General features: G+C 25.1%; 2 protein-coding genes across 8 annotated transcripts in view; one reads left to right on the forward strand and one right to left on the reverse strand.

Moving 5' to 3' along the window:
* Positions 1-838: 838 nt before the first annotated feature.
* Positions 839-4,441, reverse strand: LOC122508973 (protein PTCD3 homolog, mitochondrial). Its single transcript, XM_043622672.1, has 10 exons — positions 4,298-4,441; positions 3,818-3,929; positions 3,536-3,733; positions 3,177-3,436; positions 2,990-3,098; positions 2,578-2,911; positions 2,282-2,487; positions 1,840-2,181; positions 1,542-1,760; positions 839-1,086 (listed from the first exon to the last, which is right to left on the reverse strand). The coding sequence occupies exons 1-10, from the start codon at positions 4,327-4,329 to the stop codon at positions 922-924; spliced, it is 1,977 nt and encodes a 658-aa protein (XP_043478607.1). The 5' UTR covers positions 4,330-4,441; the 3' UTR covers positions 839-921.
* Positions 4,442-4,876: 435 nt separating this feature from the next.
* LOC122509003 (signal transducer and activator of transcription 5B) overlaps positions 4,877-27,570 on the forward strand; it is a 44,435-nt gene continuing 21,741 nt past the window's right edge. The window contains exons 1-6 of one of the 7 annotated variants that reach the window (XM_043622723.1): positions 4,877-5,006; positions 5,537-5,716; positions 15,922-16,165; positions 16,535-16,625; positions 20,138-20,349; positions 24,081-24,182. In XM_043622723.1, coding sequence (XP_043478658.1) covers positions 24,104-24,182 — 79 coding nt within the window. In that variant the 5' untranslated portion in view covers positions 4,877-5,006; positions 5,537-5,716; positions 15,922-16,165; ... (1 more) ...; positions 20,138-20,349; positions 24,081-24,103. Of the gene's footprint in view, positions 5,007-5,536; positions 5,717-15,921; positions 16,166-16,388; positions 16,408-16,474; positions 16,626-20,137; positions 20,350-24,080; positions 24,183-27,570 lie in introns of those variants that run through there. The other 6 variants (XM_043622726.1, XR_006302279.1, XM_043622727.1 and 3 more) reach the window with 6 other exon arrangements.

Here is a 27,570-nt window from a genome sequence, read left to right on the forward strand (position 1 = left end):
TAAAGTTAAAAAAAAAATTTTTTTAAACCAATAATAGTTAATAAAGTTTCGTTTTATTAAATATGAGAAATATTTATTTAAAAATTCTGTCATTTTTGTAAAATTTTATTAATTTCTCGCCATAAAGTTCAGAAATTTTTCTTTTAAAACCACTAATAGTAAATAAAATTCAATTTTAATAATTATAGAAAAAATAATTATTTAAAAATAGCCGTACATTGTCAATTGTTTATGAGAGGTGTCGTTATTAAACAGAATTAACAAATTACGCGCGCAAGATTTCTAAATTTTCTCATTTAGTTAGATTTTTGACTAAAAAAAATCAAACTAAAAATTAAATTAACTAAACAAAATTTTACATAGAAATTCAATTCTTTTTAAACATTTTAATAAAATTTTTCGCAATAATTCAATTATTTTCATGAATAATAGGAATTCAATTATTTTTGAAAATTTGAAACTCAATGATAACAAAATAATAATAATTTTTCATTTAGTTGTCTATTCATTGAATATTAATTAAAGTATCAAATTTAATAATTTTTGGTTAAAATGCAAACTTTATTCTGAATACTACCATCTGATTAAAAATTTACCAATAACTATTAAATATAAATATTTTTTATTTTGCTTCGTCTATTTTTGTCTATTCTCTTTTTTCAATTTCAGAAAAAATTAAAATACCGTATTAAAAATTTATATATCGTAATTTAATGATTTAATAACAATAATTAAATTAAATGAATAAAATTAAAATTTAATAATTAAAATAATTTTTGAAAGGGAAAAAGTGTAAAATTTGATATGAAAGTTCGAAATTACAATCAAATTGAAAAAATTGTCTCATATTCTATTTATTTACAAATGCAATTACAAAATCTACTGTTTAAATTCTACTGAGTAGAATACTGTGTTTTTTTATTATGACGATTTATTTTCGTATGCTTGTAGTTTTCGTATATCCTTACCAACCAAAGCTTGAAGTCGATTTTCTTGAGCCACTGAGAGAGACAAAGTTTTATAAGCTCTCAAGCCCATTGCCGTTCCCTCGTCCATGCCAAACTCGACTGCGTACTCGATTAAACTCTGAAATTGAATTATTTTCTTTAATTTTTATTGAGTAAATAAATAGAACGAACTGATTATTTTGATTTTTACTATTTTAATTTAAACTCTAATAATTATTACTGTTGTTATTATCATTATTAAATTATTATTATTGTTTAACTCTTGTATATTATAATTTTTTAAATTATCGTTATTAAAATTTAATTAACGAAATATTTTCGTATTTGACAAATTTCAAAATTATGAAACATAATTGAGCAACAAAGTATTACACCCACAAAAAGGATATATTTGACCCAGAGCCAACTAGACTTTTTATTTGTTTCAAATCAATTATATTTGGTTCAAATAAAAGTTTTCTTTATGTTGAATGAAATTTTTATTTCAAGCAAATAAATTATATTTTGTTTAAATAAAATTTTCCTCTGAGTGTAAAATTTGAATTGAAATTCAGAAAAAAAGAGAAATTTTACCAAAACAGCTTCGCAATGGCCATTAGTCAAACAAGCGTCAAATATTTCCTTCATCGCTTCAGCAGTCATTGATCCGAGTACCATAGTCTTGTTATTCACCAATGTAGATAATACTTCTAGCATTTGATCAAATTCTTCGCCTCGTAAGCAGAGAACTGCTATTTTTTCCAAAACACTAGCTTCACAAGTATAACCCTTGTCAGATTTCAATTTATAATCCTTCAAAGAAAAGAGAAAATCAAATAAATTTATTTATTTATTTAATTCAAAAGGGACAAAATTTGAATTGAAAACAAACCTGTGAATCGGTCCAAAAAGTCCAAGCATTTTTGGCAAAAATTTTATTCAATGGTGAATCATCAATCGATGGTTTACAATGATTAACCAAGAGATCGAGTATTTGATCGAGAATTTCATCGTTTTTCACGTAATCGAGTAATATTCCTTGAGAGCATACAATTTGTAATGCATCAGTAATGATACTTGGTTCTGTTTCTTTCATAACGCTGAGAATTTCTTTAAATAAATCCTGATCGGGTGTGTAAATATTTGGCGTCATTTCTTCATAGATTTCCATAAATGATTGAAAAGTCAGTGCTTCTAGATGAAGTAATAAATAATGTTTATAGTAGATGCCCTCCTGTAAAAAGAAATATATTTTAGAAAAGTAAAATTATTATCTCTCTCTCTCGATTTTAAAATAAAATCTTTATTTTAAAATTAAAATTAAAATTTCAAACCTGATAATTGTCACTGAGGAATGAGTAATTATTGTCTTTTATAAGAAGATCGTGGATTCTTTTGGCAAGAATTAAAGATCTTGCGTGATAGGCACTTTGCATGGCTATGTGGAAAAATAATTTATCTTCTGGGCATTGAACTTCCAGCGATTTTTCATCTTCTAATACATTTAGTATTTCATTCAGAACACTTTCTAATTGGTTATCTAAATTTCATTATTTAATATAATAATTAGATTGTATTTTCGAAAACAAGAGAAATGTAAACAAAATTTTTGAAACTTTAAAATACTTACTTCTTTTATAGAAACATTTAAGAATATGGTAATACGATCCTAGAGATGGTTTTACATTTATGTTTTTGAATTCATTGAAAATGGTTGAAACGATATTTTTTCTTTGTGCCATTTTGAACATTGATAGCATTTGTAAACTGGCATTTAAAGTTTTAACATCAGGACGTAAATTTTTCTCCACCATTTGCTTGTAAATTGATTTCAGTAAAATAATACGATCATTATCCATATGTTTTGTAACTACAATTGCTTTTATTAAATGATCATAGGTTCTTTTCATTAGTGGAATATTTTTTTCCAAGCATTCTTCATATAAATCCCAAGCTTTGAGTAACTATGAGAAAAAAAATATTTATTATTCTAAAGAATTATTTTTTCTGAAATGAAAAATTTTTTCGACAAAAATACGTACACTATTATGTTTTGCAAGACCAGTTATTATGGTATTGTAAGCTGCCACTTCCATTTCTCCTTTTTCTTCTTTTAAACATTTAAACAAATGAATTTTATCTGAGCATTCTCTGAAAATGAATGATTATTTATAAATTTTTTAAAATAGCAAATTTTGAGCTTAGCTTTCTTTCAGACAAATTACTTACGTCCAATAACTCGAATCATGTTTGATGTCTCTATTAAAAGAAAACCATCGTTCCTCAACGTATTCCTTATTAATTGGATCAGTTGAATTATAAAAACATAATAATTCAAAAAGAGCTAATTTAGTTTCTATTTTGACATTGCGATCTAGTAAGTTGAATATTGTAATTGAATCCGTGACATAACCAGATTTTATACTATTCAATAGTATTTCCTCAGAGACTTGACTCTTTTCTGTGTAAACAGCACGTGGGGCATAAGACTGTGATTTGAAATTGAATGTTAATTTTGTGAAAATTTAGGTGATTTACATTAATTAGTACACTAATAAACAAAATTTATTTATTAAATAATAAATTACCTCGATAAAGGGTTCAGCAATTTTATGATCAAAAAATTCTGCATGTTCTTGTCGAATCCACATTGCAGCTTTTCTTCCTGCCTCTCTTGACAGAGCAAATGATCTTTTATCGTTATTTGATGCAGGTATTAAGTAAGGATCATCTATGAATTTATAATGAGCAGCTGTAGGATCTCTCTTAATAGTACTTTCCAGAGCCTGTGAATTGTTAAATAATAAATTATTAAATAAATAACTCGATACATAATTATTTTGTGTACAAAAATAACACAATGTTCGTACCATTAATATATCCGTAGGACCTCGCTCTTTTCTATTTGGAACTTGGATATTTGTTGTCGAAGCTGTCGATGAATACGATTGTAATTGTGCAAATCCATTTTGCATTAATTTCCTATATTGAAATTTGATTATTGTTTATATTTTTTCTTGTTGAAAAATTAAAAGATCCTGACATTTTTAAGTATAAATAAATTCTATAGAATTTTATGGTTTGTAATATTATTACATACATAAAATTATGTAATTTTAAAATTAAATTATTACTGAAATTAAAAATTAAATTTTACTGTAATTAAAATATTACTGTTGAGTAATTTTAACACCTATTTATTTAAATATTTCTAAAAAGTACATTTCTTTTCTTTAATTTTGGAGTGAAACCTAACCTCTAGAAATAGGAAAATCTCAATTTAGATTGTATTTAAGTTTGAAGATGCAAATAACAACCGGTGTAAAGTAAGGAAAATCGATCTTACTTACCGATTTGATAATTTGTTTCTTAATGAGTTCATTATTATGTTTTCTTAGACGTGAATTAAAATTATAAAATATGAACTACAAAATTTTACTTTAGAATAAACACATTTTATGCATTTATGTCACTGCGTGTGTATTTCACTTTAGTTCTAAGGCCTTAAGCTCTGTTTACAAAACGGAAATTAAGCGTTTGCTTCCCCAATGGTGTTATTTCATTGGCTTTCTTTCTGGACTATTTGAAAAAGATAGAAATAACAAAATTGAACGGAAATAACACTTCTTTAATTTTAATTATTTGAATTGTAAAGTCCAACGCACAATAGGTTCGCGAAAGTCGTTCGCGAACGAGACGCATGAGATAGACAAGGACACAAATATATCTCTGTCCTTTTCTAACTCATGCTTTGCGTTCGCGAACGATTTTCGCGAATCTATTGTGCTTAGGCCTTTATTCTATATATCTTTTTTACTTTTAAATTGTTTCTAACAAGTCATCAGATTTTATCTTTGTTTTTTCGAATTTCCCGGAAAATAATGACCAATGAGAAATATTTGGCGACGCATGCGCAGTAGTGCAACAAGCTTGATTCCGCGCTTTTTCTTCGGGTTTTGAGGTTAGGTTATAACAAAGAAAGTGTTGCTCGTGTTGCCGGTTGCAGAATTCTAATTAATTCTTTTCATCATCATATAGTAAATAATACTCGTGGGAAAGGTAAATATTTAAGTTAGTTTAAATTGTACTACTGATTCTGTATATATTTAATGTATTTACTTGAAATAATTTATTACACTCTTTTCGCAACGCGAGACCCACGAGTCTCATTCGGTTTTTAGGTTATGTTCGAAATTGAAATAAACTGCGTGCGTTGCAGGTTGTAACAGGCAGAAAACAGGTAATATATACCAATGTAGATGAAAGTCTTATTTGAAACCAGCGTGTATTTTAGCCACTTTAGCAGTAAACCGGTAAAATTATTCACTTCAAACTCGACACTCGCTTTTTATTCAATTAAATAAACTCTACTTGCGAAAAATACTCTACCGCAATAAACACTTCTATTTTTCTAATTTATTTCCGAAATATGTTTCTATATTTAATACTTTTTGCATTATTGTTAACAGAATTTATTGATTTACTAAAATTATTACATATTTTTAATTTCATAATTTTTATTCATTTCAAATTACTCAATTTTAAAAATTTTCAATTTAATATAATCTGTTATTTCTTTTATTTTCAAGAGTGAATTGGAAACAAAGAGATACAACACGGAACATGTAAAACATTTAAAATCAGGCCTTCCTGCTGTATCCGATTGACCACGGAACAATTGCGATAAACATCTTTCATGGACTAGAATGACTTTAGAGAATATTTTTCAATATTTCGGAAAAAAAGACGTGGAAAGGATTTTTAAATAGGTAAGAAAGCAATCTATCGAATTTATACAGTAAGTTTTATTTTACGACGACGAAACAATGAGAAGTGGGAGAAACTGTTTTCTCGTGTTCAAAAGAATTCGATATTTCAAAATGTATTAAATTACACTGGGTTACAAAAAAATGGTCATGTCGTGTTTATTTAAAATTTACTGTGTTTATTGAAAGTTTAGGTGTCACAGAATAAGAATATACCAGAAAAACTTTTTTTCATTCGGTCATTCCCTTAAAAAACGAGTTTAAAGTCTCAAAAAACCGTATTTTTAGCACTTTTTGAGGCAGCGTAACAAGAAAACGCAACATGATAAAAATCTCTACAAAAGCTTAAATAAAAGCTTAAACCTTCAACTTTAAGGCTCAGAACTGAAAAGTACTTAAATAAGCACTGAAAACCTGCAGTCACTATCTGAAATTATCAAAAAAGCTGGGTTAGGTAGCACTTGGTAAAAATCAATTTCCCTAACCGGATTCGGTTGCAAATTGTTATTTTAGGTTTTTGAGGTTTCTAATGACGAATTGGAACTTAGATTTGAAAAATTTCAAAGTGGCGGACTCAATTTTTTAAAATTATTAACGCAAATTTTGAAAAATTGAGTGAATTCATTATTTTCAGTCCGCCATTTTGAAATTTTTAAATCTAAGTTCCAATTCGTCATTAGAAACCTCAAAAAACTTCAAATAACAAGTTGCAACCGAATCCGCTTAAGGAAATCGATTTTTACCAATTGCTTCCTGTTCTAGCTTTTTTTGACAATTTCAGGTAGCGACTGCTTAATTAAGGAGGTTTTCATTGATTATTTAAGTACTTTTCAGTTCTGAGCCTCAAAGTTGAAGGTTTAAGCTTTTATTTAAGCTCTTGTAGAGATTTTTATCATGTTGCGTTTTCTTGTTACGCTGCCTCAATAAGTGCTAAAAATACGGTTTTTGACACTTTAAACTCGTTTTTTTAAGGGAATGACCGAATGAAAAAATGTTTTACTGGTATATTCTTATTCAGTGACACCTAAACTTTCAATAAACACAGGAAACTTTGAATAAACACGATATGACCATTTTTTTGTAACCCAGTGTTATTTTTAAAATTTAATATTGAACCATTATTAATTCAATATTACTGATTATTAATTTAATATTGTTGATTATTAACTAAACATTGTTGATTATTAATTTAATATTGTTGAACTAATATTTTTAATTTAATATTATTGAACTAATATTAATTAATTAATATTAATGATATTAAGGTAATATTATCTAACTAATATCATTAATTTGATATAATTTAATATGTGGAATATTAAACACTGAAGCAATCGTAAATTTTGAAGAAATATAAAAATTCGAAAATCTTTTCGAAGTTCAAATTAAAAATTTTTTTTTTTAAATTGTCCAAAATTGACACAACTAATAAATTGAAAGAATGTATTAGTAATTAATTTCTTGAAAGAGTGTAGAATTTTCGCGAATGGTAAAATTTGAACTTATTTTCGTTCCCTGCGAACGTAGAATACAGAAAAATGTCACAAGTGAATGGAAATCAATTTGTTGAAAAATTTCCCATGGGAATATTTTTTTGCATTCGCCAAAATATTAAAAAATTGAGAGTCGAATTTAAGAAATGGTTTGAAATTTTGAATTATGATTGGAATAACTAAAAATTGAGATTCTTCTTGTCACCTTGCCACAAAACATCTTCACACTGATTGTTTTCAATTCTTTCGAATGCTGCAGTTCTTTTTCTCGTCATCACCCTGAAAAACTGCAGCTGGGCCCTTCTTCATAAGACAGGGATTCGTTTCTTTCAGTAAATTTATTGTTTAGCATATGAATGGTTTTTGCGTATGTACGGTGAACCCTTTTTTGGGCATATTGTAAAGAGTTGAATAAAGTTTATAAGGAAGCAAAAACCTGTCCACGTGAGTGTTGGTGCCGCGCGTTTGGGTTTTAGGAGCGCGCGGGCGCAAGGCTTTTTTTTCGGGATGAGCGAATCACGCATACATGTGCGCGGGGTTTTTTCTTTTTTATTCGAACCAGGTATGTACGTATATTTAAAGAGAGAAGAGTGAGTTGTGTGTATATTCTCACACACATATTTCTTGAACCAGGTGTTTTATTTCGAACCGTGGGACTCTTTAAGAGGATGGTTGCACCATCACATTCGCACATACGCGTGCCTGTACTCGCGTGCTCCTTTTTCTCACATATACATGGGTACATCTTCCCCGCGGGTTCAATGGAAAACAGGATTTATTTTCTATGGAGGCACACTACTTTTATTGTGCTCACTCTTATTCGATCGAACATAACGTACCTACGAGTTCTCTTTCCTTCCATAATTCTTTGATCAAGTTTTCTTTCTCTCTCTCCTCTCTCTCTCTCTCTTTCTCTTTCTCCCTTTTTTTCACATTATTATTCGACTCGCTCTATTTCATTCTTATCTTCTTCTCACTTATTCTCGCCCTTATTTCTCGTCTCATCCCTTACTTTCCTCTTTTTTCTATCCTCTCACTTTTTATTCCCCTTGAACTTTCTCCTCTCTTTATTTTTTTCCTTTCTTTCTTTCGAATAAATTTTTTTTTCTCGAGAGAAAGAAAGAAACTCTTTCTAAAAAATTTATTCGAAACGAATTAAAATAGTTGACCTGGAGGAGAGCATATGATATAAAGCGGACGAGACGCTGCGTATAGGGAGACAAAGAGTATATATATATATATATATATATATATATATATACTATATCCAAAATCCATTCCTTTTGAAAATCGAGGATCCGAATCGGGTCCGGTGAAATGGGAGAGGGATGCGAATTACACAAAGAAATTCTCTTCCCCCAATACGCTTCATCCCCCTCTCTCTCTCACGGTTAGAAAACACAGAGAGAGAAAAAAAAGAGAGTGTATTTTGTAACCGTTTCAAACAACGGTTGATATGGAAAAAAGAAATAACGTTTGTGCGAGTCGAAAAAAGTAAGGGAAAAAGCATATATATAGACGAGGTGAAATTTACCTTTTTGGTTGTTGTCAGGGTGCGATAATAACAGTCGTTATGCACCGGACAAATCCAGGGGACTTTTACTGTTTGGATATATATAAATGCGTATATAGGAAAAAGAATGCAGATAAATGCTTGTTGCCTGTGCCACCCTTCTAATTCTCCCATGGGGGGTTCCCTCGATCTGATTTCCTTGTCCTAGAGAGCTATAGTGTCGAAACTGAATCCACGTGGCATAATTCTTTGTGTTCGATTACCTCGGACAAAAAAAGAGAGAAACGAAAAAATACCGCAACAAATAATTATTGTCTCGTCGTTAAAAAATAAATAAATTATTTCAAATAAATATTTATTATATGTAAATACCTAGATTATTATTTTGTAAAAATTATTCGTATTAAATACGTTTTTTGATAAATAAGAAGATAGGGAATATTTTTTATTTAGAAATTTGTATTAGAATATTGTTCTACTTGTTTGATTGCATCGAGACTTGTTGATTCGAGTTTAGGAAATAATTTCTTTTATACAAAAAAATATTGTGAGAAGTGCCAATATTTTTTATTAATTTTATTTTAAACTTCTCAAATTAATATAAAAATGAAATTTTTATTAACATTTCTAAATTTCTTTTTCAGAAATTAATATCATTGCAGTATAATTCGGAGCAATTTTTCGCAGTAAATCAAAACTGTTTTTAAATTAACTAAAAAAACCGAGTGACAAAATTAAATATTCATTATTTAATTAATTTATTCACTTATTTAATTATTTTAGTAAATTTAATTATTTTTATTATAAAAAACAATTCGCAACTATTTTGAAACATTTTTTGTCTCAATATTGATATTCTTAGAAAAACTGTGAATATTTTAATTTATAATAAAATAATTAAATTTGTAGATAAAATTAGTTAAATTCACAAATAAAAATAATTAAATTTACTAAAATAATTAAATACCTAAACTTTTTTTATTTATGAATTTAATTATTTTATTATAAATTAAAACATTCAGTTTTTTCTAGAATATCAAATTGAGACAAAAAAGCATCAAAAATTGTTGCGAAGCAATGTTTTGATACGTTTTTTGTCTCAATTTAATATCCTTAGAAAAACTGTGAATTTCAGTTCATTTTTAGAAAAATAGTTTTCTCTAAAATCGTCTTTAGTATTCAAATTATTTGAATTTTTTTTATTAAATCTTAAAAAAGAAATGTCTATTTAATTTATTCAAGTATTTGAATATTAGTTTTATACGAATTTGATTGAATAAATATTTTATCACTTAAATCAATTTTTATATTAATAAAGTATTTCGGTATTTCTAAGTGAAATTAATTTTCTTTTTCAAATTTAAATATATTTTTTTTATCAAAGAAATTATTTATTAAGTTAATTTGCTGAATAATAAACTTTAATGAAATGATATTTTTTGAACCAAAAAAAGTATTTTCAGAAGTAAATGAACTATTATTCAAATTGAAATATTTATTTATATTTAAATTAATTGAATATTAATAAATATAGAGTAATTTAATAAATCTAAAATTATAAAATACTAAAATAGCGTAAAATAATAAATAAAAAATAATAAAATAATTGAATTGAATATTAAATATTACATTATTATTAAATATTAATAAACATTACTTAAATAGGCATTAAATTTTTAATAAATAGAAAATTAGAGGAAGAAATTTACAAGTTTTTTCTTTCATCGTAGTAATAATTTAGAGAAAAATTATTAATTGCTTTGATCAAATGATCAATTTAATTGAGAATTTTACAAAAAACAGAAATTTTGGTAAAATTCTTATAATTAAATTGATCGTTTGACCAAAACAATTAATAGTTTTTTATTTTTCTCTAAATTAAATAAATATTAATTATTATTAATTGTTAATAATTAATTCAATTAAATTATATTTTATTTAGTTATTTATATAATTTGACCTAATAATTAAATTATTTACTTTAATATTACTATTAACGCTTATAGTCTAGTGAACAGTGTAATATAGCAATTACAGAAAGCAATTAGAGGAATATTTGAAATCATAAATCCGCATTAATTCTAAACTCATTTTGTCTTTATTTTATGTAATTTAAAAAATATTTTGACTAAATTCTTTTTTCCATGTTTTTTAAATTATAATTCTCTAAATCTGATTTAGCGTAAAATTTCACTGATTCCAAGCGATAAGTATATGTCACCAATTTCAAAAAGCGTATGTTGGCTAATTAATCAGTGAAATCTGACTGATGATTTAGTGAAATTTCAATAATTTACAGATTATTGACGCTAATTAAAATCAATAGGATATTTATCGCTTTTTTACATTTAGGAAGAAATTAATAATTTTAATATAAAATTTAGTGAAAAATAAATAAAGAAATTTACGTGTGGAATCGTAAATTTTCATCTTCTTTAATAAACTTTAATAATTATTTGGTTTCATAAATTAATTTCGTGGATTAAATAAATATTTGAATACAGTAGTTAAATTCTTTATTTTCATTGTTTAGATTAGATTAAAGAAATTTAATATGAATTTGATAAAGAGGTAAATATAAATTGAAAAGGAGATTTTAGTTTTGCCTTTTTTTCTCAAGTTCTGTACGTTTTTGTAAATGATTTCTCTTGTTTTTTTTCTTGTTTTTTTTAAATTCAAAAATTTTTGTTTATTTATTTATGTAGGTATTTCTTCTTCATAGAGGAAGAATTTATTTATACTGCATATCTTTGGTTTTGGATGAACTTTCAGTCTAAAATTTTATATTTCAATACAATAAATTCTGATGATGGAAAAAATTTAATTCACAAAAATAAAAAAGATTTTAATAACGTGACGCCATTTTCAAGTAGTGAATTATTATAAAATAGAAACAAATTTAGAACTTTTGCATTTTCTCTAATATTAACTCTCGGAGCACACATGATTTTTTAAAATAATTTTTCAAAGTTCGGACCAATTTCAAACTGATAATCAGATTAAATTACAGAGTTTTTTCGAAAATATTGTTTAAATAGTGTAAAATAAGTCTTTGTTTTAAATTTTTTGTTAAAAATTATAAAGTATAGATTATATGATTTTTGTAAAAAACGGTCTGAGTAGGAAATAGCTTTTTAATTTCATATTTTACTACAAAATTATATTTAATATTTTTCTACAAACGAAAAATTAATTAAATTGCATTCATTTAAACAATAGAATAGATTCCAGAATTTAAATCGACACTAAAAAAATGTTAAATGTATATATTTCCTTTTTTTAGATAATCAGAGGTTTCAAAAAATTGAAAAAACACAATAAAGCTGTGGTATTTTCGAAAAATTTCTATTCCCAAGGATTATCGATGAAAAATTTTCAATGCTCTCGCGATATGTTTTAGGGAGAATCTAAAAAATGTGCCCACGTCCTTGAACAGATCCCTGTTTAGTTTAATACTAGAAAGGAATTGTTCGTGCATCCTTCGCAGTTTGAAAAATAAAAATTCGACGAAACCATCTCGCCGAAAAGTGCCCAGTCTAGTATTAAGAAGCTGAAAGCTGAAACTAGCAGTCCAACTGGCCCTGGGGTCTCCGATTGTATTTTGTACGCACCGTTGGCAGCACAAACCTTCTGTCTCCAAGATAATCGCTTGCAGACACCCTCTAAAAAGTTCGATTTAAAGTGTGCTAGAAAAGACCGTGGACGGATGTCAGTTTCTTTTTTTATTTTCTTCTCCTTTTCACCTTCTTTTCTTCTTGTATATACATATATATATAAACTGATGGGAACGACTGCCTGGAAATAATTATTTAAATCCTCCACTTTTATTCATATTCACTTAAGTACCTGTAATTTCAGAATGTGAAAGAAAGAAAGAAGGAAAGAAAGAAGAAAAAAAAGTAAATATATTTAAAAAAAAGTGTATCAAATAACATTTAAAGAAAATGTGAGAATAAACAGGAATATTGAATTCGGAGCTTGATGTTTTAAAAAGGCCTCTCTTTGAGAGGTTTGTGTAAATTTTCTTGAGGTCCAGATCCAGAGTAACGGTATCGAAAGGTATATCAGAAGATTACTCGAGCAAGTCCAGCAGGCCGGGACGAGTGCAATTTGATCCAATCCCACAAATAATGCTCACATCCCCGCCTGCCGAAAACTCGAAACATTGTCGTCACCCTTTTTTCTTTTTCTTTTTCTTTTTCTCTCTCTTCCTCCCCTCTCGAAGTTCTTCTTTTCCATTGTGTAAACAAATTCTTCTTTGTGTGATTTTTCTGCATTTCGATAGGCCGGGACAAGTGCAATATTAAAAAAATATCAAATCGAAACATTGTCACGAATCTCGACCTGTCTTTAATGCAATTAATCAATTTTGAAATCAGTTTCTTTTTATAGATGTACAAAAAAAAGCGATTTTTTTCTCTCTTCAATCACCTTTATTCGAACAAAACACGCACACTAAAAAAGAATTGTGAAAAATATATATAAGCCCTAAAATCGAAGCTAAACTGTATATTGTATATTGTATATTGTAGAGCCCTCCAATGTGGCCTTGGCGGTCAGTCTCCAAATCAGAGAGGCTCTTTTTCTACTTCGAATCACAAATCATAGACCGTTACTTCCAAACTTAATAATCCTTTACCTGAAACGCTTCTTTGAAATACAGCTCTTCTTCTCTTGCTTGGCTGCAATTTTCCCAATCTTCAAAAAAAAAAAAAATCATTTACGTTACTTTTTTCCAAACTCGCTCCAATAATGTAGAAATTCTGCGAAAATCTTGCACAATATTTTAATTGACAAAATTAAACATCTAATTCGAATTTTCAATTATTTTCGTTGACAGAGTAAAAATTGAAACTCTGGCAACAAAAATAATTGAGAATTCGTTCACTTGTTAATTTTTAAATCAAATATTCTTTTAAATATTCTTCATAATATAATTGAAGATTATTATCGGTTGGAAATTTCAAAAAAGAAAAAAAAGAATGAATATTCATTTCACGATTTTATTTATTTCGTAATGATTCTATTAATTTCTCAAAAGTAATTTTATTATCAGTTCAAATGTTTTTATTAGATTCAATATTGTTAGTTTTATTTATTATTTTTTTATTATTGAAGATTATTTATTATTTTATTAATTATTAGTTTATTATTGTTGATTTATTAATTAGTATGTAGTTTGAAAAATTCATTACAATGAATTATAAATATTATAGAATAAATATATTTGGAGAATAAATAATAATATAGTAAATTCGATGATTAAAAATTGTTACAATATCGAGAACATAAAAAATGTTAGTGGTAAATAATTTTTTTTTATATCCGAAATAATAATCAGTATCAGTGCTAATAGCTTTTTAACAACGAATAATAAAGCTTTCGTGTACACAAACAATTTTCAACATTTTTTCGAATCATACTAAATCCCTTTCTTATATAATTAGTCACGTTTACCACACTCAATCAGATCGTAGTAAGTTATACTTAACACGCGTACTCCCATTGATTTCTCTATAAGTGGATGACGTCATCCACAAACAAAGACAAAATTAACTGATATAACGATTACGATTTCGGTTAAATAAATTTTACAAATTTTATTTCCATAGGTTTTTTTCAATTTTAAAACTAAAGGTTAAAATGACCAAAATTATTTGACCTTGACTTCATTTCTTTTTTCTTTTTGTTCCAAATATTTGTTTGTGAAAGAAAAAAAGAGACAAAGAATATTTAGACAACAAAGAAAAAATTGATTAGAATTTTTTAAATTTATTTTATTTATTATTATGTTATTTATTTATTTTTTTATTTTTACTAATTAAAAAAATTACAGAACTAAAGTTAAAAATTAGAAAGAAATTGAAAAAATATTTTATTTTATCAAATAAAAAATTTGTGAGCAAAAATAAAATTTGTTTATTAATGGAATTTTAATAATTGATTAAAATAAAAATTTTCGATAGAAAATTGAAAATTATTTCTACTTGATTAAATCAACTCTCTAAATTTTAATTGGTAAAAATTTTTACGAATTTATTACTTTTACTAATTTATTAGTGAATTTTACTAACAGTTATTTCGACTTATTTATTAGTAATATTTACTAATTCAAAATCAAACAGTTAGTCTCTAATTCAAATTAGTAAACATTTTGGTTTTCTATTCAAATTTAGGGAGAAAGAGAACTTATATTAGAAAGTTAAATAATATTAATTAAAAAATAAAATTTACAATTATATTGAAATTGTACCAGAATCAGATTTCGATATTGGATCGAAAAAAAACAAAATCTCACTGTAAATAATTTTTTTTTTGCTTTGTTTTACAAATAAATGTGAGATTTGGAGGGAAAATAATCCGATCTACTCGGTATTTTGAAATACAATAGAATTTTAAACAAATATATATAATAATAGTGACATGAAAGTTTCTGATTTGAATATAGATACATATCAAGTTTACTGGTTACTCATTTAAACTTGTCTTTCCGACAAAGAAAGTGTTTCAAGCATTGAAAAACCGTTAATTTACGGGGACAAGTGGTAAACATAATACATTTTTTTTTTGGGTGAAAAAAAGAAAACTCCGAATCAGAAAAAATATTTCGAGTGCTTGCGATTTTTTCCCTTGGCTAAATTTCGAATTTCACTATTTTGATACTATTAGATAAACAAAATAAGACTTGTTTGTTTGTATTCGAAATTGTACAATCTTTCATGTTAATGAAGGGCACTTTATATTCCCTCTCACTCTAAATATAAATAACCCTTAAACTTTGTCGTTTATTCACCATTGCGTAATCTCTTTTTAATACATTAACTACTTTGGAAAATATACTTTAATATTTTTCAATTGTACAGTTAGAAAAATTCTTCTTTCTTCTTATTTAAATAGTAATATTTGTTTTGAAGTTTATTAGTAAAATAAGTCGCGAGATGTGTCAAAGTTGTTAATTGTTTATCACATTTCTCGACAAAATATTAATAATTTGAAGTCCTTTGTTCGCGGTTTCTTTCTCTTAACAATCTGAAGTGATTACAACAATATCGCTCGAGAATCGATTAATTCGAGTGTTTAATTCAAATTTAAAAATTGAAAAATAAATAATACATTACCTTTGATAGAAAACGAAGATTCGGGTGTAGTTTGTTTTTGTTATTCTATTTTTCTGAAATATAAAACAATTAAATTTGTTTCAGGTAGTTGCGGCGAGGATGTGTGTGATGACTGTCTTTGTAAAAGTTCATCTCATGGATCTTCATCTCTAGTGACCTCGTGGCACGGATAGTACAAATGGATTTTTAGACACTCTGGACCGTCCGATAAACTCGATTCACTGCACAACACTGAACTTGATATAATGTCTTCTGAAACTCTGTTTTTTCTGGTATAATAATGATGATGATGATGATGACGCAGGACGCGACCGGATTTCTTTGTCAAGTGAGTTGAGGTTCTGCGCGTTGAATACATATATTTCGGAAGTGGCGCAGAGAGAGAGAAAATGAAATCGGCAGAGAGGACCGAAAACTTATAATATATTATAAACGATGAGAGAGTGAGAGAGAAGGAGAGATGTGCCACGCAGGGCGTTCTTCACGAAACTGCTGAGCGCGACCAGGTGTAGCGCCTCTTTATTCCTTTTGGGCCCGGAGTGCATGAAAGCTTCTTGCTTGTGTATATAGGTGCTTATATCCGAACCCTATGGTGGTGGGGAAACTTTATTCTTATTTAACAGCAACAAAATGGGGCCAGAAGACTCCCCTTTCTTCCTCCTTTTTTTCATCGTACTTTCCTCCTCTTCCTTTCCAGACTGTTCGCGCAGCACGAGGATCCCGCCAAAAACTCTATCAGCTGTCCTGGATTTCATCTTTTTGCCGAGCTTGATGCACTGCTTCTAAAGGTCCGATATTTTTTTTTCTTTTTATTTCAAATTATTTTTCATAATTTTCGTTTGAAACGAACTTTTGACGAGCGGAAATATTTCTTCTTAAATTCATTTGACTTGTGTCAAATTTTCGATTTTCAATAGCTATTTAAATTATTTTAATGCAAAATTGGTAAAAAATGGAATTTTATTAGTTTTTCTCTTTATTGTTAATATTACTAACAATAACTCTTTATTGTTAATATTGCTAACAATAACTTAAAGTTATTTTGCTTTTTAGTGTAAAAAATATTAGAAATTAATTTTTATTCGCAATATTTAAACAAAGTTATAAATTATAAAAGAATTATCGATTTAAATGTTTAAATTTCATAAATTATCGTTTTTAGATTATTTAATACTTTTTGAAAAATTTGCGCTCTTTGGAAAATCTTGGAAAACCAGATGACAAAGAGAAGGTCAATGAACTCTGTTTTGATACAAAGTTTTATTCTGTTTTTCTGTTTAGAATAAATTTCCTCAATCTTCGATTAGAATGTAAACAAATTTAATCTTATTTTGTTTATTTTTTTTCATATTCTTAAGATTTCCTCAATACTCAAAACTTCTAAACTGAAAATCATATGATTTTCAATTTATAAGTTTTGAGCAATTCAGGGAAATCTGTTTAAAATCAGTTTTGTCTGTCATTTGATTCAATTTTGCATTAAAGTATTATTATTTTCGAATCGTACACACAAAGAAACCTATTACGCACATGCTCCCTGCACTTTTTGATTATACACCAAATGCGTCATAATCCCTTTCCATGGCCATCATTTAATGCACCAAAGCATCCCCCTTTTATTCGGACTTGCTTGAAAAAAAAGAAGGGTAAATCAATATATACGTTATATGTGTCATGCGTCATTCCCCATTGAAACCGATGATATATTATTTACTAACAAAGTGTTTAAATTTATTTACAAGTTTAATCACAGTCGAATTTCATTTACAAGTCACCTCACGATTTGCAAATAAATTAAAATATTCTCACCGGCATAAAATTATATTTATCAGAAGTTTTCTATATTAATATATATGGTACAAAATTGCAAAATTGGAGCATTATGCAAAAATAAAATAAAATTTTATTTGCAATTTTATTTTATTTTAATAAATTTCTTCGCAGAATTGCAATTATTTGCAAAAATTTTAATCAAATTCTTTGAAATTATTTTTGATAGAATATTATTAAAGTTTTTCGAAATAATTGTTTTTATAAATTTCAATAAAATTCTTTTACAAGAATTTATTTATATTCATAAATAATAAAATTCTTCACAGAAATTCAATTATTTTCAAAAATTTTAATCAAATTCTCTGAAAGAATTTAATTTTTTTCAATATGAAATTAATTAAAACTTCTCGAAAGAATTGTTTCTCTAAATTTTATTAAAATTCATCGTGAGAATTCAATTATCTTGAATACAATTTTTATTTAATTTTCTCAAAAGAATTCAATTATTTTTACAAATAATAAAATTCTTCGTGAGAATTCAATTATTTTTAAAACTTTTAATGAAATTTATCGAAACAATTCAATTAATTTCTTTGAAAGAATTCCATTGTTTTTACAAATAATAAAATTCTTCATGAGAATTCCATTATTTTGAATACAATTTTGATAACATTTTTCGGAAGAATTAAATTATTTTCATAATTTTAATAACATTTCTTGAATGAATTTAATTATTCAAAAAAATAGAGATAAAATTCTAAGAAGATTTCAATTATTTCCTAAAAATTTTAATCACATTCAATAATCAAATTTTTAATTGCAATTTCTAACGTACACGATTATTTTAAAAAATTGATAGTAATTCTTCGTAAATTTAATTACTTTCAAAACTTTTAATTTAAATTATTAAAAAAAAAATTATAAATCAATTTAATTAAAGAAATTCATCAAAAGAATTTTATTTTCTATTCAATTTTTTATTAATAACTATAATAAAATTGAATAATAAAAATAATAAATAAAATTATTAACAGAAATTGATGATATTCAAAAAATTTAAGAAAAGATTCGAAAAAATTCAATAGTTTTGTAATAATTTAATAAAATTCTAAGAAGAATTTAATTATTTCCTAAAAATGTTTATAAAATTCAACAATCAAATTTTTAATAAACACCACAATTTTGAAAACTTGAAAGAAATCTTCATAAAATTTAATTAAGCTTCAAAATGTTCATCTAAAATGATTAAAAAAAACATTACCTAATTATTTTAAAAAGTTTTAATAAAATTATTTGAAAGAATTCAATTATTTTCAATATGAAAATTATTAAATTTTCTCGAAAGAATTATTTCTATAAATTTTTTACAATTCTTTGCAGGAATTCAATTATTGTTATAACTAATAAAATTTTTCGCTGAAATTCAATTATTTTCAATACAATTTTGTTAAAATTTCTCCAAATATTCAATTATTTTCAAAACTTTGAATGAAATTCAACGAAACAATTCAATTATTTTAAAAAAATTTATTTAATTTCTTTGAATGAATTCAATTATTTTCATTGAGAATTTTATTAAAGTTTCTCGAAAGAATTATTTATAAAAATTTTATTACAATTTTTGGCGAGAATTTAATTATTTTCATAATAAAATTCTCCCATGAAATTAAATTATTTTGAATACAATTTTGTTAAAATTTCTCGAAATTTTTAATTATTATTAAAACTTTTAATAAAATTCATCGAAAACAGTTAATTATTTTCAAAAATTTAAATAAAATCCTTTGCAAGAATTTTTTTTGGATTGATAATTTTTTCTTCTATGTTGAAAATTAGAAGCAAATTTACTAAAAAATAAAATTTTCAATTTTTTGTTATTGTCATGCATAGCATTAAATTTTTTTAATAAAATTTTGTTCCAAATTTAATGATTGAAAATAAAATTAAAAATTGACTCAATTAGAATAGAAATGGGAGCAAAGGAAATTTTGAGCAAAAAATGCTTCTATTTAATTTATTATTTATATGTAGAATTAGATAAAAACATTTCAGATTTTTATGAATATGATTGATCAATTTATTCATAGCTGTCACTGACAATATTTGATAACAATTTTTTTCAATATTTTTCTTTGTCTAGGACTTTCGACATAGACTTATCCACATAATTGAATTGTAATTTTACCTTTCTCTGAAAATTTTGATAATGAAAACATTGAAAATTGATTTAAAAAAGTTGTTTTTACATAGTAGATGAAATTGGATCGTTCCTTTGTTATTCTCTTACGCAAAGTAAAATTTTTTTAATTTGAAACTAGGTAACTCAGGGAAATCTCGTTCTGTAAAATTTCCTGAATTATTTTTTTCCGTGGAGTTGTACCGCAAAAAAGGAAACTTGCACATATTAACAATTTATTAAATATATATTAAAAACTGTGTGAATTGAGAGAAAAATGATTTATTTAGCATTACAGTTAAAAATAGTTTCATTGTTTGAAAAGTATATATATATTTCCTTTTTTTTTAGATTCATCGGGAAGCTGAAAAATTTTTGGGCACAACAAAGGCTATTGAAGAACTAGAGCAAGAGAAGAGATCCTTTAATAAAGGAATAGAAAAACGAGGTCCTCTTTGTGATTGGAGGTCGTAAAAACTGTGTCAAAGTGGATGAAAATCTTTCGATTTGAAGAAAGGAGCCGCACGTGAATTTTATTCCCTTTTCAAATCAGGATCAAACACGTAAGACATTATTTTTTGAAAAACAGGCTGTAGTTTCATTGTCATGAGCAATACATAGTATATATGTATAAAATGTATAACCTGGGGAAAAACGGAGGAAAAAAGGGGATGATTGAGCACCACTTGTAGGAGGACAGCTGCGTTTGGGAGCGCATCTGCCGTCGGTTGCGCGGGCACGCGCTTATAAACTTATGCTTATACTTGTTCCTCATGATTGCCATGAGTTTCTTTCTTCCGTCCTGTGTATGTATATACATATATACATACTCTCTTCTTTCTTTATCCTTCAAGTTTTTCAGGGCCCCAATGAGGCCCACCGATTCCTCCTGTCTCACTCTCTCTCTTCTTTGTAATACCACATTACTTCTATCTTTCTTTCACCTTCTTTCTTTTCTGTTCACTCTTTTTTTTTCACTACATAGTTCGAATCATGAACATGAGGGTTGGGACATCCTTTTTTCCCTTTAAAAAATCTCCAGGGGCGGATTCGAATACTGAAAAAGACTCTCGACATTTATTCGCAGACTTCCCCCTTTTTTGGGTTTCAAATTTATTGATGAAAACATCGTAAAGATCAGAGGAGAGCAGCAGCGGTGTCTTGTTGCTTTCAGCAGATCCTTCACATCGTTAGTTATACGAGATTGCCAATTGAATTTCTCAATTTGTGACAAGCTCGAGAGTTTACCCTTAAACTCGGTTTTTTTTAAATTTCAAATCGCTGCTTTCATTTAAACAACTAAATTAAGATTTTTTTTTTATATTTTTGAATATTTTCAATAATTTGTAAATTTTCTTTTTTTCAATATTTTTTGCTTTTTTTAAATATTTATAATTTTTTTTGTTTGTGTGAAAAATTTACGAATGTCGTTTATTATCAACGATTGAAAGAAAGAATTTTTTACTCATAAAACAATAATATTTTGTTTACAAATTTATCTTTTTCCAGTTGTAGATCAAGAAACGTAAAAATTATTTTAGACAAAAATGTAAATCTAGCAATTTGTTTTCTTCTAAATCGTTGATTATACGTTGTGAACTGCAGCAAAGTAAAGATTTGCTTCGTTGAAAGAAAGCCTTTTTTAATGAATATTTTTTAAACAATCTTAAAATTTTACTAAAATAAAATAAATAAAATTCAATTACTTTCAAAACATTCAATAAGAATTATTAAAAAAAACTCCATTATTTAAAAAAAAAATTGTAATAAATTCTTCAAAAGAATTCAATTATTTTCAAAAATTTTAATAACATTCTTTGGAAGAATATGATAATTTTTTAAAAAATAATCATTTTGAAAAATTTTAATAACATTCTTTGGAAGAATTCAATTATTCTCATAAACAATAAAATTTTTTGGAAGAATTCAATTATTTTTATAAATAGTCAAATTCTTCGCAATTCAATTATTTTCGAAACAATTTTAGTAAAATTCAGAGAAAAGATTTAATTATTTCTAAAAATTGTAATGAAATTTTTCTATAAAATTCAATTATTCTCAAAAGTTTTGGTAAAATTCTTTGTAAATTTCAATTATTGTAAAAATTTTCAATTAAAATTATTAAAAAAACAATATTTTTAAAAAATTTAAAGAAATTCATCTAAAGAATTTAATTATTTTCAATTAAATTCAATTTTTTAACAGTAATTTTAATAAAATTTAGTAATAAAATTAATAATTACAAATTTTTAGAAAATAGACTACATTAAAAAAAATTAAAGAAAAGCTTCAAAATAATTCAATTATTGTCTAAAACTTTAATAATATTATTCGAAAGAATTTAATTATTTTGTAATATTTTAATAAAATTCTGAGAAGAATGGAATTCTTTCTTAAAAACTGTTCTTAAAACTTAATAATGAAATTGTTAATAAACACCATTAATTTAAAACTTAAAAGAAATTCTTCATAAAATTCAATTACTTTCAAAATTTTCATTTAAAAATATTAAAAAATAAATTGCTTTTAAAATTTTGATAACATTCTTTGAAAGTATTCAATTATTTTCAATATGAATTTTATTAAATTTTCTCAAAAGAATTATTTCTAAAAATTTTAATTCTAAAAATCTAAAAATTTTACAATTCTTTGCAGGAATTTAATTATTTATAGTTGAATATTTTGTTAAAATTTCTTCTATAATATTTAATTATTATTAAAACTTTTGATAAAATTGATAGAAACAATTCAATTATAATCAAACATTTTAATTAAGTTCTTCGTAAAAATTTTAATAAAATTTTTTGCAAGAATTCCAATATTTTTAAAAATAATAACATTTTCCCGAAAAATTAAATTATTTTCAATACAATTTTAATAAAATTCAATAATTAAACTTTCAATTATAATTCTTAACAGGCACTATTATTTAAATTTTTTTTTTAAATTCTTTGTTTAATTTAATTAATTTAAAAATTTTCAATTAAAATGATTTAAAAAAACATTATTTTTAAAAAATTTAAAGAAATTTTTTTCAAAAAAAGTTTATTATTTTCGAAAATTCTAATAAAATTGTTTAAAAAAATTGAATTTTCTATCAATTATTTTAAAAATTTAAAGAAATTCTATATAAAATTCAATTACTTTCAAAATGTTCAATAAAGATTATTAAAAAAAATTGCATTATTTTCAAAAAAATTAAAATTATATCCTTCAAAACAATTCAATTATTTTAAAAAATTTTAATATAATTCTTGCTAAGGATTAAATTATTTGCAAAAATTTTAATAATATTCTTTAGAAGAATTCGATTGTTTTCATAAATAATAAAAAATTTTACAAGAATTCAATTATTTTTAATACAATTTTAATAAAATTACTCAAATGAATTTAAGTATTTTAAAAAATGTTGAAAAATCCTTCAAAAGAATTGAATTAATTTCAAATTTTTTGATAAATACTTCGCAAGATTTCAATGATTTTCGGTACATTAATTTTAAAATTCAAAACATTTTTAAAAAGAAAAATTATTAAAAATGTTAAATGACAAAGAAGCAAACAAAGGAGTTTTCAAATCATAGCTGAAAATTTTCAGATTTATCAATTTACCAAATTTATCACTTTGTTCAGATTTTCTTTGACCCATTAATTATTGGAGAAAGAAAACGAGAATTTTCACGGTTAATTATATTATTAGTCTGATTTTTTTTTCTATCAATGGTAATTTTGAAATTCGCTTCAGATTAATGACTCTATTGGAAATGCAGTATATATAAGTCTTTCGATGTAGTTTCCTTTGTTGGGAATATTGTGGAAAGCATAATTGGGATTTTCCCGAAAAATAAGGGGAGCTTCTGTCTCGTCTCTTTGTCTCGTTTATACTCTTTTGTCATGTTAGGCATTGGATATTGATTGATTTTATCTAGCTTCTACTTTCAACAAAGACGTGATATTCCGCAGATAATAACGTTAAAGATGAAAGTAGATATCTACTTGTTAACGACTTGTTTGAATATACATAATAAAATTCAGTCTTTGGGGCAAAAGTCTGAAATGAAAAAAAGTATTTTCTTTGTCATCAAGTCACACTTGATAACATTTTTATACTTAATTATTTTTATAATTAAAATTAAATTACTCAATTGATTGGGCAGTAATTGGTATTAATAAATAAATTATATAAAAACTATATTTATGTAACGAAAACTTAAAACTTTTTTAACGAAAACTACTTTTTAAAAGAATTTTTTTTTTTTTTGGGAAATAAAATTCTAATTTCGAATTTTTTTGACAGATGAGAAGGTGATTTTTGAAACAATGGATTCTTCGGACTTTGATGATCCAACGATGGATGCAATTACAAATATTCTAACAGATCTGGATGAGGAAATAATTGGTGAGTTTTTTTTTAATATTTTGTATAGAGAAAATATTATTTTGGGCATCCTAGATTTTTGTACCACACAATGTACACCGTATTAAGCAGCCGGCTTATGTATCGTCAAAAATGTTCTTTGTCCCATTGTTCGTTGGCATTTCCATAGTTCGACGATTTGAAGCTGTAACACTACATTCCAAGGAAGAATTTTCAAAAATTTTCGTTTTCGGCAAAAATACGATTCTTCGCTCTTCTAAAACTTTGTCTACTTTATACTTTTGGGGGGCTACTTTACGACGATATTAAGGGGGGATTCCCAACTTGACAACGACCCTCGTATATATAAACTCTCTAAACAAGCAATTCTTCTCCATTTGCATATTTGCACAACTCCCCAGGATCTGAGACACGCTTTAACTAGTTTCTTACTGACAAGTCCACGTTATATACCTGTTGAATTTCTCGAACAATTGCAATTTTAAAATATATTACCGAGACTCGAAAAACACCTGGAATATCAGTAAAAATGATATCGTATTTCCAAGGACATTTCTCAACAACTTTCTCTTCTTTTTGGCTATTTTCAATTTTCACTATATTGAATAGTGAAATTTTTTTTTCGAAATTAAATTTACTTATATTTTTTCTCCTAAACATTTTTCCTAATTTCGTTTTTGATTTGTAAGAAAAATTGTCACGAATTTCATTTTTTGATTTTATTTTTATTTTACTTTTCCTATCTTCTAATCGAGAAGGAAATTTTTTTTTTCGAAATTCATTGAAATTTAGAATTTTAAATTTAAATTCCAATGAAGAATTTATAACTTCCTCCCAGTGGAGAATTCACACCAGGTATATGTGCTTTATAGTTACATACATTGTATATAAGCCTGTGCTAGAGTGATGTCATTTGAAAAGCAAACCGATTTTCAAGTCCGGGGATGTATGGGTATCTAAATTACGACTAAGGTGCAAGGTGAAAACGACAACGCGCTGCAGGGACTGGGCCGTTCACCAGGCCCAAAAGCACGGCCCAGATGGCAAGCGCTCTGAGCCCCTTACTTAAAATTTAACCACGTTATATGTGTACATTATATACTGTGCTGATGGTTCTTATACCACCTGCTCTACTCTTCACGTACACCACTGGTACACCTATATCTAATAAAAATAATTCTACCTTTACTCTTAAATCTACTTTAAGCACGTTAAGTTGACAAATAAGGATCTACTTTCGAAAAAAAAAATTAAATATTTATAAAATTCAATTAAATATTTCAAATTCAATCAGATGCTTTTGTCATTCACTTTTATCGAATCCTATAAAAAGTAGTACAATTAGTTCGAATTATTTCTTCTGTTTCTTCATGAAAAATCAGAAAATTTCTACTTTACGTTTCTTGACTATTTAGTAGTGTTCCTATTCGTTTCAGGGTTTTTTCTTCACTTTTTTCAGAATTTACCTTCATATACTAAAAACTTCTATTTACTACCTTTTATTCGATTCTCTACTATTTCGATACTCTTTTTAGATTTGTACCACTAAAAAAAATTTTTTTCTTTTTTTGTTAAGAATTTGCACTACATTAAATACGCTAATCTATATTTATAATCGTTCTCTTCTGCTTATTTAATTTAAATTTTTGCAAAGAACTTAATTTAAATGTTTGATAATAATTATGTAAATTGTTTTGATCAATTTTATCAAAAGTTTTAATTATAATTGAATATTAGGAAAAATTTTAACAAAATTGTATTAAAAATAATTTAATTTCATTTGAAATTCAATTATTTTTTATACAATTTTGTTATAATTTCTCCAAATATTCACTTATAATAATTAAATTCTCGCAAAGAATTGTAATATATTTTTTTTAAAATTAATGTAATTCTTCTCATGAAGAATTTTATTAAAATTTTTGAATATTCTTATTAAATTCTTTTGAAGAATTACTTTGAATTTCTTTTAAATAATAGACTTTCTTTTATAATTTTAATTAAAATTTTTGAAAGTAATTGAATTTTATGAACAATTTCTTTCAATTTCTTAAAACCTAATCGTATTTCTTAATAATTGAAATTAGACATTTAGCAATTGAATTTTATTAAAATTTTTAGAAAATAATTAAATTCTTCTCAGAATTTTATTACAATTTTCTAAAATAATTTAATTCATTCAAGGAATTTTCATAAAATATAGAAAATAATCAAATTCTTTTAGAAGAATAGATATAATTAAAAGTTTTTACAATAATTGAATTCTTTTACAAAAAATGTCTTTAATTTATTGAATATAATCGATTTTGTTAATTATAATTAATAATTTTATTAAAATTTATTGTTAGAAAATTAAACTCATTAAAACAATTTTTGTTTGAGTTTTTGCAAATAATCAAATTCTATTGAAGAAATTTCTTTAAGTTCATTTGAAAATAATTTTGTTTTTTAAATAATTGTAATTGAACATTTTGAAAATAATTTAATTCGATAAAGAATTTTTTTCAACTTATTAAAATAATCGTGTCTGTTAATAAAATCATAATTAAATATTTGATTATTGAAGTTTATTAAAGTTGTATTGAAAATAATTGAATTCCTGAGAAGAATTTTGTTATTTATAAAAAAATTAATTAATTCTTGCGATGAATTTTACTACTTATAAAAATAATTTAATTGATTCAAAGGATTTATTAAAGTTTTCGAAAATAATTGAATTCTTTCGAAAAGTTTTATTAAGAATTTAGAAAAACAATTGATTTTTTTCGTGAAAATTAATTAAAATTGTATTAAAAATAATTGAATTTTTACAAAGAATTTTACTACTTACAAAAATAATTGAATACTTTCGAAGAATTTATTAGAATTTTAGAAAACAATTGAATTCTTTTGAAAAATTTTGTAACGAATTAAGAAAAAAAAATGTTTTTAATTAAATTGGTTACTTTTTAATATTTTTTACGTTTTATAACATTTTTTTAGTTTTTCCAAATTTTATAAAGTTTTTTTTATAAAAAATTTTTGTGTTTAAGTAATAAAAAACGATTATTATTTAAATATTATTATAATTTTATTATTATTTATTTTTATTATTATAATTTAATTTTGAAATTCTTTAAAAAATTATAGATAGAAATTTCGATATAATTTTAAGCTTCAATAGTTTTAATTTACAATTGATTAAAATTAAAAGAAGGTGAAATTCAGGTAATTTGAGATTTTTATGAGTTAAATTTTAAATTTCAATTAAAAATCAATTAAAATTTATATTATTAAATTTGTTTTGTACAATAAAATTTGGTATTAAATAAAAGTTAGATCACTTGAAATTGAATTAAAATTTGAATAAAGTTGAAATTTTTATCGATGGGAATTTAAATTGAATAAAATTTTATCATATTGAAATTTG

This window comes from Leptopilina heterotoma, unplaced genomic scaffold, assembly GCF_015476425.1.
Source record: "Leptopilina heterotoma isolate Lh14 unplaced genomic scaffold, ASM1547642v1 Lhet_59, whole genome shotgun sequence".
Lineage (NCBI taxonomy): Eukaryota > Metazoa > Arthropoda > Insecta > Hymenoptera > Figitidae > Leptopilina > Leptopilina heterotoma.

Excerpts from the sequence above, each read along its gene's own strand:
- LOC122508973 (XM_043622672.1), bottom strand. The coding sequence starts at position 4,329 with ATGAACTCATTAAGAAACAAATTATCAAATCG. Across the intron at positions 3,437-3,535 it reads TTGCTGAACCCTTTATCGAG|TCTTATGCCCCACGTGCTGT; the intron begins GTAATTTATTAT and ends TTCAAATCACAG. Across the intron at positions 2,488-2,577 it reads TAAATGTTTCTATAAAAGAA|ATAACCAATTAGAAAGTGTT; the intron begins GTAAGTATTTTA and ends AATGAAATTTAG.